The sequence below is a fragment of the Bubalus kerabau genome, chromosome 1 (assembly GCF_029407905.1).
Source record: "Bubalus kerabau isolate K-KA32 ecotype Philippines breed swamp buffalo chromosome 1, PCC_UOA_SB_1v2, whole genome shotgun sequence".
Taxonomy (NCBI): Eukaryota; Metazoa; Chordata; class Mammalia; order Artiodactyla; family Bovidae; genus Bubalus; species Bubalus kerabau.
Window position 1 is genome coordinate 184,413,743 of NC_073624.1, and position 17,054 is coordinate 184,430,796.

A 17,054-nucleotide genomic window follows, 5' to 3' on the forward strand; every position below is an offset into this window, starting at 1 on the left:
TGTGTGTGTGAGAAAGAGAGAGAGAGAGAGAGAGAGAGAGAGAGAGAGAGAGAGAGAGGAAGAAACTGTAAACTGTTCTTATGAGAGGCAAGCTAGCTCCCTGGGTAAGAGCATATGTTCTGATGCATTCCACGTGTCACTTGCCCTGCAACATTAGATAAGCTACTTAACCCTCCCTAGTCTCGGTTTTTCATGTATAAAATGGGCATGATAATAATGCCCCCTCATAAGGCTTATGTGAGGATTATGAATAGATTACATCAAGTTACGAGAACATGCCTGGCACACAGTAAGCGCTCAGTAAGGATAGCAATTATCTGCTTAAGCTAATTTAAGAAGGACAGGGAAGATTGCGCTGCAGTCCATGGGGTTTGCAAACAGTCTGACATGACTTAGTGACTGAACAATAACAATTTAAGAAGAATACTGTTACTTACATCCAATTGCTTTTTTAAATGAATTAATTTGGCTGCACCAGGTCTTAGTTGCAGCATGTGGGATCTTTTGTTGCAGTACACAGATTCTCTAGTTGTGGCATTCAGCCTTAGTTGCTCTGAGACACATGGGATCTTAGTTCCCTCACCAGAGATCAAACCCGTGTCCCCTGCATTGCAAGGGGGATTCTTAACCAATGGACTGCCAGGGAAGTCCCAGGGATTTTCCTTGCATGGCAGGTGGAACTGGTGGGATGTAAGAATGGCACTGCCCCCATGAGGGTGATCCTGCCTTGGAGTGGGGCAATATTCATTAAAAAAAATTTTTTTTTGGCTGCTGTAACAGAGACCCAAATAATACTGATGGCTTAAATAAACTGGGCATTTAAGAATATGTATTTATTTGGCTGTGCTAGGTCTCAATCACAGCTCACAGGATCTTTAGTTGTGGTGTTCAGCACGTGGGATCTAGTTCCCTGACCAGGGATGGAACCCAGGCCCCCAACACTGGGAGCTCAGTCTTAGCTGCAGGACCACCAGGAAAGTCTTGAGATAGATATTTATTTTCTTTTGTAACAGTTCAAGTAGCAGCAACACAGTATGTTTGCTCCCTGGTCTCAGAGAGCCATGATCCTTCCAGTTTGCAGCTCAGTTGTTCAGATGGTATGAACCACCCAGTCCAAGCTGATCCACTCCATATCTTCATTCTAATCCACCCACGGCAATAAAAAGGCAGGAGAGGACACACCCCTTCTCTTTAAGGGCAGAGCCTGGAATGTACCCACATCCTTTCCCTTTACAACTCATTGGCTGAGACTTAGTCATATGACCACATTTCACTGCAAGGGAGACTGGAAATGCAGTCGTTACCCTGGGTAGCCAGCTGAAAAATCAGTGTTTCTGTAACCATAGGAGAAGGTGATTGGATTTAGGGAGTCAATGGACAGTCTCATTCTCAGAGCAAATCAGAGGCAAGAGACTCTGTTACAAAGTCCTGGTGACATCTTTTGAGTCCCTGGATCCAACAGTGCCTGAAGCTGGCCTCATGGAACTTTTCAATTACAGGGGCATTCATTTCTGTTTTTTTGCCCATTCCTGTTTGAATTGGGTTTTTGAACACTTGAAAAAGCAAGAACCCTTATTAATAATTAGATATAAAGCCCATAGTTGATGTCTAGCAGAGTGGGAGTTCATAACTGGGTATTATTATTGTTGCTGCTGATATTGTTATGGTTGTTTTTCACATGATGATGTTATTTGCCTCAAGTTCTGATGGAATTTCATTTCTTCCCTCTTCCATATACCCAGCAGGAAAGAATTATATTACCCCAACAATGTTGAGGGACAGAGTCCTGAACCCTCTGTTTGTGACAGAACCCCACTCCCACCCCATGCTGGTGTCAGCCGTGCCTCACTCAACCCCTTTCTTAGGGCTCTTAGTTTTTCTTTTCTAATTTTTATTTATTTATTTTTGGATGTGCTGGGTCTTCATTGCTGCACAGAATTTTCTTTAAGCAGCAGGTGGGGGCTACTCTTTAGCCAAGGCATGCAGGTTTCTCATCGTGGTAGCTTCTCTTGTTGTGGAACACAGGCTCTAGAGCTTGAAGACCTCAGAGTTGCAGCACATGGGCTCAGGAGTCGTGGTCCCCAGGCTCTAAAGCACAGGCTCAATAGTTGTGGCACATGGGCTTAGCTGCTCCACAGCATGTGGGATCTTCCCAGACCAGGGATGGATCCCGTGTCTCCTGTGTTGGCAGGCGGGTTCTTTACTCCTGAGCCACCAGGGAAACCCTTCTTTTCTTATTTAAATTTTTATCCTAATGAAGAGTAGACTTGGGGCACAGGCACAGAACAAACAAGACTGACTCCTGTTTTATAACTTTGGTCACTATTTTCATCCATTTTTGTCACTTTTGGTGTGTCTCCAATAGTTACAAGGTTTCTCTGGGGGAGGATCTGACCCCTGACACCCCACCCCTTTCTGTAAGATGAAGCTCTCCACCAGCCAACCTCATGGGCTGGTGTCTTTGGGACAGGGATCTGGTGCCAAGAGGGTCAGAGGGGTGAGGTCTAATAAAATTGGGGGGGTTACAGGGTATGGAGCACAATGACCTCTACTGGGGAATTGGAGCTTTTCATAGAGGAGCCCCCTCCCCACCTCCTGGTTATAGAAGCCAGACCCCTTGCTGCCCATGAGGCCCATATCCTGGAGGAGCGGGTAGGGAGACTGAGGTTGTATGCTGGGCCCCCTCCTTCCGCCGCAGCACGAAGTCTCCAGGGGCAGCTGGGCTCATGGCATAGAACACGTTGGCGTTGTCAGGAATCAGGAGCTCTGGCCAAGCATGGAGAGGATGGTAAAAAGCACACACAACCTGGCACTTCCCCCACAAAGGACCTAGGGAACCTTCTACCACTCACCATGCAACCTGAACAATCTTGGATCCCTTCAGCCAGTGCTAAGCCAACCTCATTCCCCTCTCATTGGAAATCTAGACAAGTTCCCACTCCAAGCCTGCACAACCTCATGTCTCCCCTACTGTGAACCTGGGCAACCTTCTCCTATTTCCCCTGAAGTCTAGACAACCTGCACTAGAAGCTTGAGCAAAGTCAGGCCTCCCACCCCAATCAACTTCCTGCTCACCCCCCGCCCCCCCGCAACCAACTCCCAGCCAAGTTCATGCTGCTCTAGGACATGAACTTGGACAACTTCTGACTTCCCACTTCCAGCCTGTACAACCCTCACACTTGTCATGTGAACACCCTCATATATCCCTCTAGCGTGTCAGTCTTTTTTTTTTTCCCCCTTTTGGCTGCACCACACAGCTTGCAGGATCTTAGTTCCCCAACCAGGGATCGAACCCTGGCAGTGAAAGTGGGGAGTCCTAATCACTGGACTGCCAGGGAATTCCCTAGCATGTCAATGTCTTGCCTCTCCCTCCTTTATATACATATTTGTCATTTCTTAAAACGTTTAATTGAAGTGCAGTTGACTTACGATGTGTTGTTAATTTCTCCTGTACAGCAAAGTGACTCAGTTATTCATACATATATATGTATGTGAAAAAAGTGAAACTGTTAGTCGCTTAGTTGTGTGGCAGCCCTGTGGACTGTAGCCTGCCAGGCTCCTCTGTCCATGGGATTCTCCAAGCAAGAATACTGGAGTGGGTTGCTATTCCCTTCTCCAGGGGATCTTCCCAACCCAGATTGAACCCTGGTCTCTTGCACTGAGGCAGATTCTTTACCATCTGAGCCACCAGGGAAGCCCACATATATGCTTTTACATATTCTTTTCAATTATGGTTTGTCACAGGAAATTCAATATAGTTCCCTGTTACCTCTCTCCCTTTAAAAGCAGACAACTTTCTACTCACTTTACATTGAACAATCTCCTTTCCTACCCTGAATTTCAGCACCACGTGGCCCTCTCCCATGCCAAGTTCAAGTAACTTCAGAGTCCCCAATACCAAACTTGGACAAACTCATTTTGCCTCAGATCCAAGCCCAGACCCCCCCTTCAGTCTGGTGCTCCACGAGGTTGAGCCCAAACAACCTCACAATTCTACAAATCGAAGCCCAGATGACCTTCTATACTCCTCCCACTGGTTCCCAGATAATCTCATTTCCCCATAAATCCTAGGAAGACCTTTTCGGTGCCCCCTTCCCTCACACTGAGCTAGGACAACCTCATGATCCCACCTAAGGGAGGCATCAATATTTTTCTGCCTTGTAACCCCACCCGCTGCATCTCACCCCTACTCGGTTCCAGAACCACCCTGGTCAGCCTGCCATCCTCCCCAGCCAACTGCCCCTTAGCCCAGGCTCCAAGCTGTCCTTGCTCACCTCTGTCCCCAGGAAGGACTTGGAAGAGCTGATAGTCCTGGACCCAGGGCTCGGCCACATTGTGTTTTTCCAAGGCTCGCTGGACCACGGTGGGGGCCTTGTCCTGACTAGTGAGCTGCAAAGAGAGGCTGGGAGGTAAGGGATGACCACCCAAGCCCCAGGGGCAGGGCTGTCCCCAGCAGGTCTCAGGCTCAGCTCCTCACCAAGATGCTCCGATACAGATTGCCATGGTCGTTGTCGATGCTGACCCGGATGACGCGGGCCTCTGAGCCCTGCTGCCCAGGGAGGGAGATACGAGGGCCACTCAAGGGCAGGGCCAGGGACCAGGGGCCTGGCAGGTCTGGGCTCAGGGGCAGCTGTGGACAGCAGGGGTGGGAGCTGAGCGGGGAGAGCGTGAGGCCCCTCCCTCATTGTATTCAACATATCTTCCTGCGTACCCTGAGCCTGGGGACGTGCAATTAGGGTATCTATGCCATCCCATCCCATAGATGCCTGCATCTATGCCATCCCATCACATACAGACCTTCATACTGTTACAGGAATTCACATGTGACTCGTGTTCACACACAAGAAACCCCGTGTAACCTGAAAGCAGCGAGTGCCCACGTTTGCTCACAATTGTTGGATGGGCACAAGCCCATGAACACGAGAAGCCCTGCACAGGGTCCATGGATACTATGGCTATTCATGCCAGCATTTCCCCTCCAGGTATGCAAATTCCTGTGTTTGTGCTAAGTCGAGTCCAACTCTTTGCGACCCAATGGACTATAGCCCACCAGGCTCCTCTGTCCATGGGATTCTCCAGGCAAGAAGACTGGAGTGGGTCACCATGCCCTCCTCCAGGGGATCTTCCTGACCCAGGAATTGAACATGTGTCTCATGTGTTTCCTGCATCGCAAGTGGATTCTTTACTGCTGAGCCACCAGGGAAGCCATTCCTGGGAAAACACATATCCTTACAAAAGTAGTGACTGCCACCCAGAGTGCCTTGTGGGTAAGTGGAAGCTCTTGTCCAGATCTGAGTGTAAGTGACAGACAGTCCCTTAAGTGGGTCCATGGAGATGCATGCAGTTTTCCAGACATACGCTCAGAGTGCTGAGTCAACTGTGTTCACGGTCTCCTGTGCACATACCTGGCTGTGAAATCCTGTGCGCGCGCGCACACACACACACACACACACACACACACACACACACACACCAGCCCTGGGTGCCCGCAGTCCCACATGTACACATAGTCTTGGTACCTTGGTGCTGGGGCTCTGGGGCCCTGGAGAGGCTGGAGGACTGCCTGTAGGAGGGTCCTTGGTTCTAGGACTGGATGGAGGGGATGCTGGGGACAGACTGGGGGAGACACAGAGTCTGAAGTGGGGTGGCTGCCCTGAACTCTGACCCCCCTCCAGTCCCTTCATCAGATGGGATGCTCACCTTGAGGTGGAGGATGAGGGATCCCCAGGACTTCCACCAGAGGATGAAACTCTCTCCCGGGACAGCTTCCTGAAAATAGGGAACAGGATGAGGCGAAGACCAAACCCAGACACGGGAGCAGATCCCATCCCTGCCCACGTCACCCGCCACATACTCCCTGCGACTCACGCACTGAGGCGCTTGGTCAGGCTGATTTGCCGTCGGATGCGTGGGGAGCTGGGGCAGGAGGAAGCTGGTGGCTCAATGACCCGGGAGATGCGGTAGCTGAGGGGTCAAGATGTAGATGGATGGGGGGGTTGAGAAATGAGTTAGATTCAGTTAGGAGCTGGGTTTTGGGTGTGTGTGTGGGTAGAGGGAGGGTACAGCCAGGAATTAGGCACCCAATGTCAAGATCAGGGTGATAAATGTGATATTACAGTTTCAGGGTCTTATCAGTGATTAGATGAGATGGCTTGGTTAGCAGGACACACAGGGATTCACAGAGTGGGACTGAGGAGTCAAATTGGGTCAAGGATAGAGTTCAAGGTCAGATAATCACTGGGGTCAATGATTAGGGTCATGGATTCAATAGAATGAGTTGGTACAGTTGAATTGGGGTCAACTGCCTGGGGCTCATAAGTCAGATATATGTCAAAGTTGGAGTCAGTTGCTCAGAACTGGGGGTCAGTGGTTGGGCTCAGAGAGTCAGAGGTGGGTCACGGGTCAGATGGGGCCAGAGGTGGGGAAGAGAAAAGATAGGATGGTTGAGCGGAAGAGCTGGCTACACATTAAACGTTGAAGTCCAAAAGTCAGACGAGGGCTTCCCTGGTGGCTCAGTGGTAAAGAATCTGCCTGCCAATGCAGGAGACACTGGTTCCATCCTCGGTCTGGGAAGATCCCACAGGCTGTGGAACAACTAAGCCCAGGCATCACAACTACTGACCCTGTGCTCTAGTCCAGGAGCCACAACTACTGAAGCCCGTGTGCCTAGAGCCCATGCTCCACAGCAAAAGAAGCCATTCCAATGAGAACTTGGTGCACCAGAAACAGAATAACCACACTCACTGCAACTACAGAAAAGCCCGAGCAGCCATGACGATCCAGCACAGCCAAAAATAAAGAAAGTGACTTTTCAAAAAGAAAGAAAAGCAAGTCAGATGAGGTCAAAGTTTGGGGTCAGAGGGCAACTGGGGCCCTCGGCTGGGCTGGAGACAATGTCAGGTGACAGGCTGGCGGGGGGTGAGGTGAAGGCTCAGGAGGGGATCTGAGGAGGAGCTGGGGAGGTGCATGGGGTGTGCAGATCTGGGGTGTCATCCAGGGTCAGTGGCAGGGTTGGAGGGGCGCTGTCAGGGTCGGCCACAAGTTGTCACCTCTGCTCCTCGCTGAGCTTGTGCTGGGCACGCAGGGCGGCCAGGATGGGCGGGTGGGGGCTCAGGCAGTAGCTCTGACAGCGTCTCTGCAGCTGCTGGATGCGGGCCAGGATCTCCCACTCCTGAGGGGGCGGCCTCTGAGACCTCCGCCCATGCTCTGCCCCAACCCTGGACCCCTTCTCCCCACCTCCACCCCTGCCCACTGCAGCTCCCCCTTACCTTCCTCCTCTTCTCAAAGTTGATGAGATCCCCCTGGGGACAAACTTTGTCTGAACTGGAGACAGTTCAGACTCCAAGGTCAGGGGTTGAGGATCAAGGTCAGGGGCTGGGATACCAGGAACCCCATGCACTAAGGGAGCTGGGGTCAGGCAGCATGGGCAAGGTCAAGGGTTAGAGGTCAGGAGGCTCACTGTGCTGAGGGTAAGGAGTCAAGAGTCAGGGCTCAGACCTTCAGCATATCCGGCAGGGCGGTATCCAGCATTACCAGGTCCGTGAGAAAGGTGCCAAGGTAGGGGACAGGGCCTGGGGGCAGTTTCTGTAGCCCCCAGAGCTCCAGTCACCCTCAGCCATCAGTGACCCCATCAGGCTTCACCCCCTGCCCCAGCATCCCACTTGTCTCTCTTCTCAAACCACATCACTCACCAAGGACGGGCTTCCTGCAGGGGCATCCTCCTCTTGGGGCCCCTGAGTTGCCTCCTGGAAACAGTGAGAGACTTTATTTTCTTAGGCTCCAAAATCACTGCAGATGGTGACTGCAGCCATGAAATGAAAAGACGCTTGCTCCTTGGAAGAAAAGCTATGGCAAACCTAGACAGCATATTAAAAAGCAGAGACATTACTTTGCCAACAAATGTCCATCTAGTCAAAGCTGTGGTCTTTCCAGTAGTCATGTATGGATGTGAGAGTTGGCCCATAAAGAAAGCTGAGTGCCAAAGAACTGATGCTTTTTAACTGTGGTGTTAGAGAAGACTCTTGGGAGTCCCTTGAACTGCAGGGAGATCAAACCAGTCAATCCTAAAGGAAATCAGTCCTGAATATTCATTGCAAGGACTGATGCTGAAGCTGAAGCTCCAATACTTTGGCCACCTGATGCTAAGAACTGACTCATTAGAAAAGACCCTGGAGCAGGGAAATATTGAGGGCAGGAGAAGAGGATGACAGGAGAAGCGGATGACAGGATGAGATGGTTGGATGGCATCACTGACTTAATGGACATGAGTCTGAGCAAACTCTGGGAGTTGGTGATGGACAGGGAAGCCTGGCGTGCTGCAGTCCATGGGGTCGCAAAGAGTTGGACGTGACTGAGTGACTGAACTGAACTGAGGGGGAGGAGAAGGACTGAGCAGTCCTGGGGTCTCTTTGACCCCTCCCTCAGGGAAGATACCTCCATCACAACCATACCCAAGGGAAAGTGAACAGGGAGGAGGAGAGAGCAGATAAGCAGCAGGGGGCAGGCCCCACAGGGGATGATGAGAGATGGGGCTTGTGGATGCCAGGGACCCCAAGGCTAGCCTATAAGACAGGTGAGAATCCTTGTACCTGGCGACCCCTCCCAAGCAATGCCCTGAACTTTGCCTTAACAGCATTGTTCTGCCTGGTAATTAGTGATATAATTGCTGGGGCAATTACTAAATTGTGTGTGTCCCCATCTGGGGCCTGAAGCCCTCCAAGGGGAGGAAAGTGTGTTTGTGTCTTCATGGCTGAGCCTCCTGGCAACTGCCTGGCACTTAATGCAGAGTTCCTTGAGCTCTCATCCTTATTTGAGACATTTGTTCACTTTATTTACTGATCACCTACTCTGGGCCAGGCACTGTTTGGAGTGCTGGGGAGGCAACAGTGAACAAAACAGACAAAATTTCTGGCCTTATAGAGCAGACATCAGCCATGGCAAAACAGCAACAACCAAGTTAGATGTGTAATCTAAGGACAGGCAGAGATAAGGGCAATGGGGGTAGAGTGGAGGTGTGGGGGATATAGGAAGGGCCTCTCAGAGGTGGAAACACTGGGGAAGACACCTGCAGAGGGTGGGAAGAACGTTCTTGGCAAAAGAACAGACTTCCAGTGCCATCTATTCTGCACTTTTTTGACTGTGCTGTAGTATGTGTGATCTTAGTTCCCCGGCCAGGAATCGAACCCATGTCCCCTGCATCAGGAACTCAGAGTCTTAACCACGGGACCACCAGGGAAGTCTCTATTCTGGATTCACCCCCAAGAACCAGCACCTAATTGCAGTCAGAACCTAAATCTTGCCTGCAGTAAGTCAGACTCATTGGCACACTTTTTTTGTTTGTTTTGTTTTGCTTATCAAAGTCAAGTCCCTGGCACAATTTTTTTTTCCCACTCTTTGTCGTGACTCTGACCTTCAGTGACCTTTTCACTGTAGCTTCTGGTATTTGTTGAATGAGTAAATAAGGCAGCCGTCAAGTGTGAACTCTGATGAGGGCAGCAGAGGCAGCAAAAACACAGGGCTGCCTACAAACAGGAGGAAGGCCATTCTCGAGAGGTATGGGAAAGGACGCTGAGTGTTATGACAACAAGCAATGGCCCTTTCCTGGGCCTGGGATCTGCGGGGGCCCTCACCCATCTGTACCTGGGAGAGAATCTCTCTGCTACTCAGATGGTTGTTCTCATCGGAGAAAATTTGGGCAAGTTTCCTGAAAGTGGATAATGGTTCCCTGGGGAGGAGAGGAGAGGAGTCACGGGTGGCCATGGGAAGAGTCAGAGCAGGGATGCGGTGGGCAAGAGGTCCCACCCCAGCGCCCCCACCCCCAGTCCCTGGTCACCGGCTCACGGCGCCCCAGCTGCGCTTCAGCCTGTAGATGGGGTTAGACTGCAGGGCGGACAGGATGGCGCGCAGGGAGGAGAAGTTCCGCAGTTCCCGGCAGCGCTGGGGGGCGGGGTGGAGGGGGTGCTGGTCATACCTCAAACCTGCCTGATCCCCAAGTATGATCCACCTTTGATCCCGTGACTTGTGACCCCAGGTCAAACCCTTACATCTCGCCCCACATCTGACAAGCTACCCGGATTCAGCCTCCTCCCCCACCTACCTCTCCGTACCCTTTGTCTGACCTTGGCTTTCCGTGTCCCCACTCCTTACTTCTCCCTGGGCCCTAGACGGACCCATAGCATCTCTCCTAGTTCCAGACTCCTCATCCTCAACCTAAGTCTCACTCCAGGTGTCAACCTCTAGTCCCCTTGCCTTGCCACGCCCCCACTCCCTTTCCTGGACCCCAGTTCTACTCTTCCCCTCTACCCAGAGGCTCCTGCCCCACCTCCACCCAGGCTCTTTCAAGACGTCCACCTCCTTTTCTTGGCTTGGTACCAAGCCTATTCCTCCCCCAGTACCCCCATCCCATCCTTGTGGTGGTTTAGTCGCTCACTCCTGTCTGCCCCTTTGTGGCCCCATGGACTGTAGCCTGCCAGGCTCCTCTGTCCATGGGGGTTCTCCAGGCAAGAATACTGGAGTGGATTGCCATTTTCTTCTCCAGGGTATCTTTCCGACCCAGGAGCCGAACCAGGGTCTCCTGCACTGCATGGAGATTGAGCTACAATGAAGCCCATACAACTGAGCTACAATGGAAGCCCATCATCCCATCCTTATTATTCCTTAACCAGCACGGAGTATTCTGGGCCACTCTTGAGAGTCCCTTGGACTTCAAGGAGGTCAAACCAGTGAGTCTTAAAGGAAATCAGTCCTGAATTCATTGGAAAGACTGATGCTGAAGCTACAATATCTGGGCCACCTGATGCAAAGAACTGACTCATTAGAAAAGACCCTGGTGCTGGGAAAGATTGAAGACAGGAGGAGAAGGGGACAACAGAAGATGAGATGAGCAAGCTCAGGGAGTTGGTGATGGATAGGAAAGCCTGGCGTGCTGCATTCCATGGGGTCTCAAAGAGTCAGACACGACTGAGCGACTGAAGGGAACTGAATCCTCCGCGGCTCAAGGCCGTGTGCTGGACTTTCCCTTAGGCACCTCCCAGCCTCAACCCTCCGCTTTTCCAGAGACCCGTCCTTGGCCTTCCGCCCGCCCCCAGCCTCTCTCACTGAGCTTCGGCCCCGCGCATGCCCTGCCCCCACGCTCCCGCCAGAGATGCACCTGAGCTATGCGGATCCATTTCTCCAGCCGCTGCGCCCTCTGCGGGGCGGCCAGGCCCGGTTCCCCGAGCACTGAGCCCAGCACGCAGCCGGTCACTGTATTGAACTGGGTCACGGTGGCGCGCACAGTGGGGGCGATGCTTGTGGCCCCCGGCCGGTCTCGCTGCGACCACACGGAGCCCAGGCACTCGAAGGGCCGCAGGCGCGAGAAGAGCTCCTGAGCAGGGGGTGGAGGAGGGTGGAATCTGAGTTCATAGGGACCTCCCCCAACTCCTCCTCCCTTCCCCACCGGCTACCCATCCCCTATCCCAGCCCCTGCCTGCATCGGCCGGCTCTGATACTCACCACGTCCATCAGGGTCAGCTGCTCCGCCACGTCGTCTACACTGAAGTCCAGAAGCTCAGGGCCTTCCCACACGAGGCCCTCCTCGTCTTCCAGGCAGCCCACCGGGGAGTCTGGGCAGAGGATCTGGGCAGTCCCAGGGGGTCCTGAGGGAGCACTGACTAGGTGAGCTTAAACGCTCAGTCTGACTGTAGGCCACCAAGCTCCTCTGTCCATGGGATTCTCCAGGAAAGAATACTGGAGTGGGCAGCCATTCCCTTCTTCAGGAGATCTTCCCCACCCAGGGATCAAACCCTTGTCTCTTACATCTCCTGCATTGGCAGGGAGAGTCTTTATCACTGCGCCACCAGGGAAGCCCAACCTTGTGGTTAAGGGAAGGTTAAGACATTGTCTTAATGTCCCAAGTTCGAATCCAAATTGATCCACTGGGCTAGCTGTGTGAATTAAAACAAGCCTTTAACCTCTCTGTGCCTTGGTTTCCTTATCTGGATTTATTTTTTCAGTGTCCAAGTGTGAAAACATTAATTCATTATTAATGCATCAAAAGTATGGATTAAAAAAAATCAAATGAGATCACGGATACCAGACTTCTATAAAGTACTCAATAAATATGAATTATTTTTCTCAAGGTGGTAGTGTGGGGGTGGTCAATGGTGGCGCCCCCTAGGGGACACTTTGGAAATCCAGACATGCATAGTGAAGAATCATAACACCCAGCCTCCAAATGTCCCTCCAAATTTGTGTCCTTAAAAAACCTACTTACAATAATCTGCACCTAGAACCCAACTATCTTGCTCTTGTTGCTATTTAGTCACTCAGTCGTGTCCAACTCTTCTGTAACCCCGTGGACCATAGCCCGCCAGGCTCCTTTTGCCCATGGGATTTCCCAGGCAAGAATATTGGAGTGAGTTGCCATTTACTTCTCCAGGGTATCTTCCCAACCCAGGGGTTGAACCTGTGTCTCCTGAATTGGCAGACGGATTCTTTACTATTGAGCCGCCTGGGAAGCCCAGTCTTGCTCATAAACACTAATTATTTTGGCTCCAGGAATGCAAGGACTGTAAGAGCTTGGACTTTGTTTTATATGGAAATTGCACGTGTTGTTCAACATTTTGGAAATCGATGTCACTAACATCTGTGCTACAGCATCTTTGTCATTGGTGCACTCCCCTGCATTAGTCTGTGGTTTCCATGTTCACTGTGATGCTACGGCAGATGAAGGCACTGGACAACTTCATTATGTCTTCTGGTGAGGCATGCCCAGACACTGACATACCAACACCATTGTGTAAATTGCTTTTGTCTTATTTCTCCTTCCTATTACCGTTGCAATATATTATTATTTTTAAGTTCATTTAATTATCTGTCTTTAATATTAGGACAGGTGGTATTGCAAAATATTAGTTTTTAAAAGTGAGCATAGGAGGGACTTCCCTGGTGGTCCAATGGCTAAGATTCTGCACTCTCAATGCAGGGGTCTGTGTTCGATCTCTAGTCAGAGAACAAGATCCTACACGCCTCAACTAAGAGTTCATCTGACACAACTAAATATCTCTCATGCCCCAAGACCCTGTGCAGCCAAATAAATAAATATTTTAAAATTGATAATTGTTGAAAATGAGTGAGGGGTGTGTGGGTGTTCTTTACACTACTTCTCTCTATTTCTGTATGTGTTTGAAATCATGGTAAAAAGTAACCCCCAAATAAAGATGTTAAAGTTCCCAGAGCCTGGCATACATCTGGCATTCAATAAATGCTCATTTTTCTTCTCTGACCTCAAATACTCACAGTTTAGGGTAGCCTTTTCAATAGAATTTTTTGCAGTGGTGAAAATATTTTCTACCTGTGCTGCCTGATGTGGTTACTGAGCACTAGAAATGTGGCTAGTGTGACCAAAGAACTGATTCTAATTTTTATTTAATGTTAATTAACTTCAATTTCAATAGCCACATGGGGCTAGTGGCTACCTCACTAGTCTGTGCAGCTTGGATGACTTGGAATAAGCTGGAGAAATCTTGAAGGCAAAGGAAGAAAGATATTTAGTAACCAAAAGATAAGCGAAGAGATAAAACATATTTAAATGGCTGAGACTTTGTCTCTAGGGGAGAGAAGTGGCTGCTACTTTGTAAAGCAGAGAGAAATATGGCCAGATTAGTCTAAAGATTAAAGAATGGATTAAGGTTATGAAGCTTTTGTGATAGGGATCAGATCAAACACAGATGGGTGAAAGATGATATTTTATAGGCAGGATGCAATTATTCAATAAATAAATCCATCTTGTAACTGACTCTGGGGACAGAGTTGGGGACACAACCAATGGATTCTATGAAGAAAAATAAGGCAGGTAAGAGGACTCAGAGTGGGAGGCTGTATTTGTTGGGAGGAGATCTGAGAATGCACATCTGAGCAGGTGACAATTGAACAAAGGTTTGAACAAAGTATGTGGATATTTTTCCTTCCTTCCAAAGCTCTCTACAACAGAGGTTGGCAAGCTCAGCATGTGGGATCTTAGTTCCCTGACCAGGGATTGAACCTGCATCCTTGCACACAAGTGCAATGTATTAACCACTGGACCTCCAGGAAATTCTTGGCAAACTTCTCTTAAAGGCCAGATAGTTTGCTGACATCCAACAGTAATGAAAATAATACTATTTGCCAAGCCTTCATTGGGCTTCCCTGGTGGCTCAGACAGTAAAGAATCTGCCTGCAAAGCCCTCATTACTTATTTATTTGTCTACTAATTGTCTTCCCCAGGGAACAGGGAGCTCCTATCCACAGTTTATTTGTTGAATGAACGAAGAAGCCAATGTGGTAAGTACTGTCATTGCCCCCATTCTGAAGATAAGGAAACAGGCTCAGAGAGGTGAAGTGACTTATTCAAGGTTGCACAGTCAGCAAATGGCAGAACTGGGATTTGAATCCAGGTCTCTGTGGCTCCTAAGGCAAGTAGCAATAGGATGATTTGTAGCCAAAACACAAGATATCCCGACCCCATGAAAGAATATCTTTATAGCTGTCATGTGTTGGGTGGGGGAGGTGAGGGATAAATGACAATACTGGGTTATTATCCCCATTTTATGGGTGGGGAAACTGAGGCTCAGACAGGGCTAAGGACCTTGCCCAAGATCTGTAGATCTTCCAGAGGGGAGAATATCCCTGGGGGAGGGAGAATGCCTGCTCAGGACACTATCACGCCCCCAGTCCGCTCACCTGCCCGTGTCTGGGACTGCTCCTCTTCCTCCTGCTCTGCCTCAGCCTCCTTCAGGAAATCTCCCAGCAGCTTTTCAGCCTCCCGGGCCTCAGCCCCTGATGGAGCTGCCCAGCCCAGAAAGTTGCAAACACTGCCTAGGTCCGAGTGGGCAGGGGGGTCCCAGAAATCCTGAGGGTGGTCCCGCAGCCATAAGCCCAGCACTGACACCACAGCCCTGGCCAAGAAGGGTGGGACCTCAGAGCCCATCCCACAGTTCCAGACTCCCGGAGCTCCTACATTTCAGATCCGATCTTTGACCTCTGCCCTCCCCCTCCCCCACCCTATTGGAGGCAAACCTCAAGTTCTTGTTGAAAGTCAGATCTCTTCCTTCTGTTTTCTTGATTTCTACCCTGGAAAGACACCCCCACACCCAAATCAGGTGAAGAAGGGAGGGGCTGGAGAGGACTTAGGAGGAAGGTTCTGGAGGGGAGGAGGAGGGCTCCAGAGAGAGTAGATCGAGCATCCAGGTGAGAGTCTGGGGTGGGCACTGGAGAATCTTCCGTTGGCACTGACCCGGGCGGGAGTGGCGGCGCCGGTGGTGGCAGGAGGAGGCCCAGCACGCGGCCAGTAGGCACGAAGGCCCGGTGGGTGGCCAGAAAGGCGGGCACGAAGCCTGGGTCCTGCTCGGGGTCTCCGGACACCAACTCCCGCACTAGCCGCTCCAGCCGCGCCGCCCTCAGCGCCCGCACCTTGCTGGTGCGGTAATGAAGGAAGGTGTCGGGCGCGGGGCTGAGGGCCTGCGGGCCAGGGGGACCGCAATGAGACACAGAGGAATGGGCCCCGGCACCCATCTCCAATGTGTCTTTGGGGAGCACCGCTTTTGCACCTGACCCTGTCTATTCCTGTGTACCCCGCTCCCTTAGTTCATTATTATGTACCGTGCACAAACGACACCCGAAACCCGCCCGGAACAGCCTCATCGCCCAGGCTACGCCCGCCCTCTGCTCTATTCACCTGGCACCCCCAATCCCCAAAGCCCCACCCCCATCCCTACCCTCAGGCTGCTCTCAGCTCTTCTGCCTCGCTTCACTGGCGCATTCCCGTGCTCTCCGCCCTACCTTGCCCTCGCCCTGCCGCTTCTAAAGACCCCTCCTCCCTCTCCAGCTCCGCCCCACTAAACCTGGCTCACCTAAGCCCAGCCGTCCAGTTTAGTCCCCAGGTCCTGCTGGGCACCGCGGTCTCACCTGGCCCCGCCTCCTCATCTACCCCACTCACCTGGCCGCCCCTAAACCCCACTCCATCCTTACCAGGTCGCCTCTAAGCCCCGCCCCTCCTACAGGCCCCAGTCCCGCCCCTCCATTCAGCCCCGCCTTCACCTGTTCGCCTTCCGCCCCGCCCTAGCCTCCTACCCCTTCCTCACCTGGGTGCCCCGGGGCCCTGCCCCTGGACTCGAACGCTGACTGCGCTGCCGCCGCAGGGAGACACTGTACACCGCGCCGTCCTCGGTCTCCTCTCCCCAGTCCTGCAGCGGCGCCTGGACACGGAGGCGGACTCAGGACGCGGCGAAGGGAAGGGTCCCGGGACCACTGCCCACCTCTCCAGTGGACTCAAGCCTGGGCCCTCCAGTTTCATCCTCCCTTCCCTGCCCAGGCTCAGGGAAGTCCCTCGGCGCCGCCGGTACCCTCCTCTCTGGTCTTTGGAAGGATGTGGTGGCACTTTGGTGTCCAGTCTCACGGAGTCTGTCTATGATCTCTCCCATAGATGCTTTCAGAGACTGCCCCCGAAAAGGAACCAGCCATTTCATTGGGTCAGGGGCCCAGAGGCCCGAGGTAGGAACCCCCCAGGCTGTTCCAAGGAGCCTAATTTGTGGAGAGAGTCCAAGGGGACGGTTGGGAGCCTGGAGTTTCTGGACCCTGGGGTTGCCAGGGATGTAGGGTCCTGGGACTCCAGGTCCCCTTACCAGGGCGAGCTCCTTGCCCGCTGCTGTGCGCTCCATGGTCTGCGCTCGGCCCGCTCTGCTGCACTGCTGAGTGAGGCGGAAGGGCCAGCTGGGGAGCAGTGGCGGGGCACTGGGCCGGCGGGGCGGGGCGGGGCGGGGCGGATGGGCCGTGCGGGGGCGGGGCGGAGTGGACCCAAGTTCTCGGACGCCCCTGCCGGACCCCAGCGCCCAACCCAGGCTCCTGGGAAGCGGCCCGGGTTCTCCCGATAAACGTGTGTGAATCTGAGCCCCGGAGAAAGGACACTCCCCACCAGGGGAGGGGTATTTTTTTGTGTTCCCACGTGTGGGGGAGTTAGTGTGCATAGCTAACACAGGGACAGGTCTGCGTCCTCGGGGGGTTGTCCCCTTGCTCAGATGGGGAGGGCTGGTCTGCCC

General features: G+C 52.2%; 1 protein-coding gene across 1 annotated transcript; it reads right to left on the reverse strand.

The window, feature by feature from the left end:
* Positions 1–202: 202 nt before the first annotated feature.
* Positions 203–16,749, reverse strand: RGL3 (ral guanine nucleotide dissociation stimulator like 3). The gene is made up of 19 exons (XM_055545284.1): positions 16,641–16,749; positions 16,101–16,214; positions 15,254–15,477; positions 15,037–15,090; positions 14,701–14,915; positions 11,494–11,636; positions 11,150–11,365; positions 9,833–9,936; positions 9,640–9,724; positions 7,692–7,745; positions 7,498–7,584; positions 7,269–7,301; positions 7,050–7,171; positions 5,869–5,964; positions 5,701–5,769; positions 5,520–5,616; positions 4,478–4,630; positions 4,275–4,389; positions 203–2,766 (listed from the first exon to the last, which is right to left on the reverse strand). Exons 1-19 carry the CDS (start codon positions 16,674–16,676, stop codon positions 2,600–2,602), a joined length of 2,184 nt encoding a protein of 727 aa, XP_055401259.1. The 5' UTR covers positions 16,677–16,749; the 3' UTR covers positions 203–2,599.
* Between the last annotated feature and the right edge of the window lie 305 nt (positions 16,750–17,054).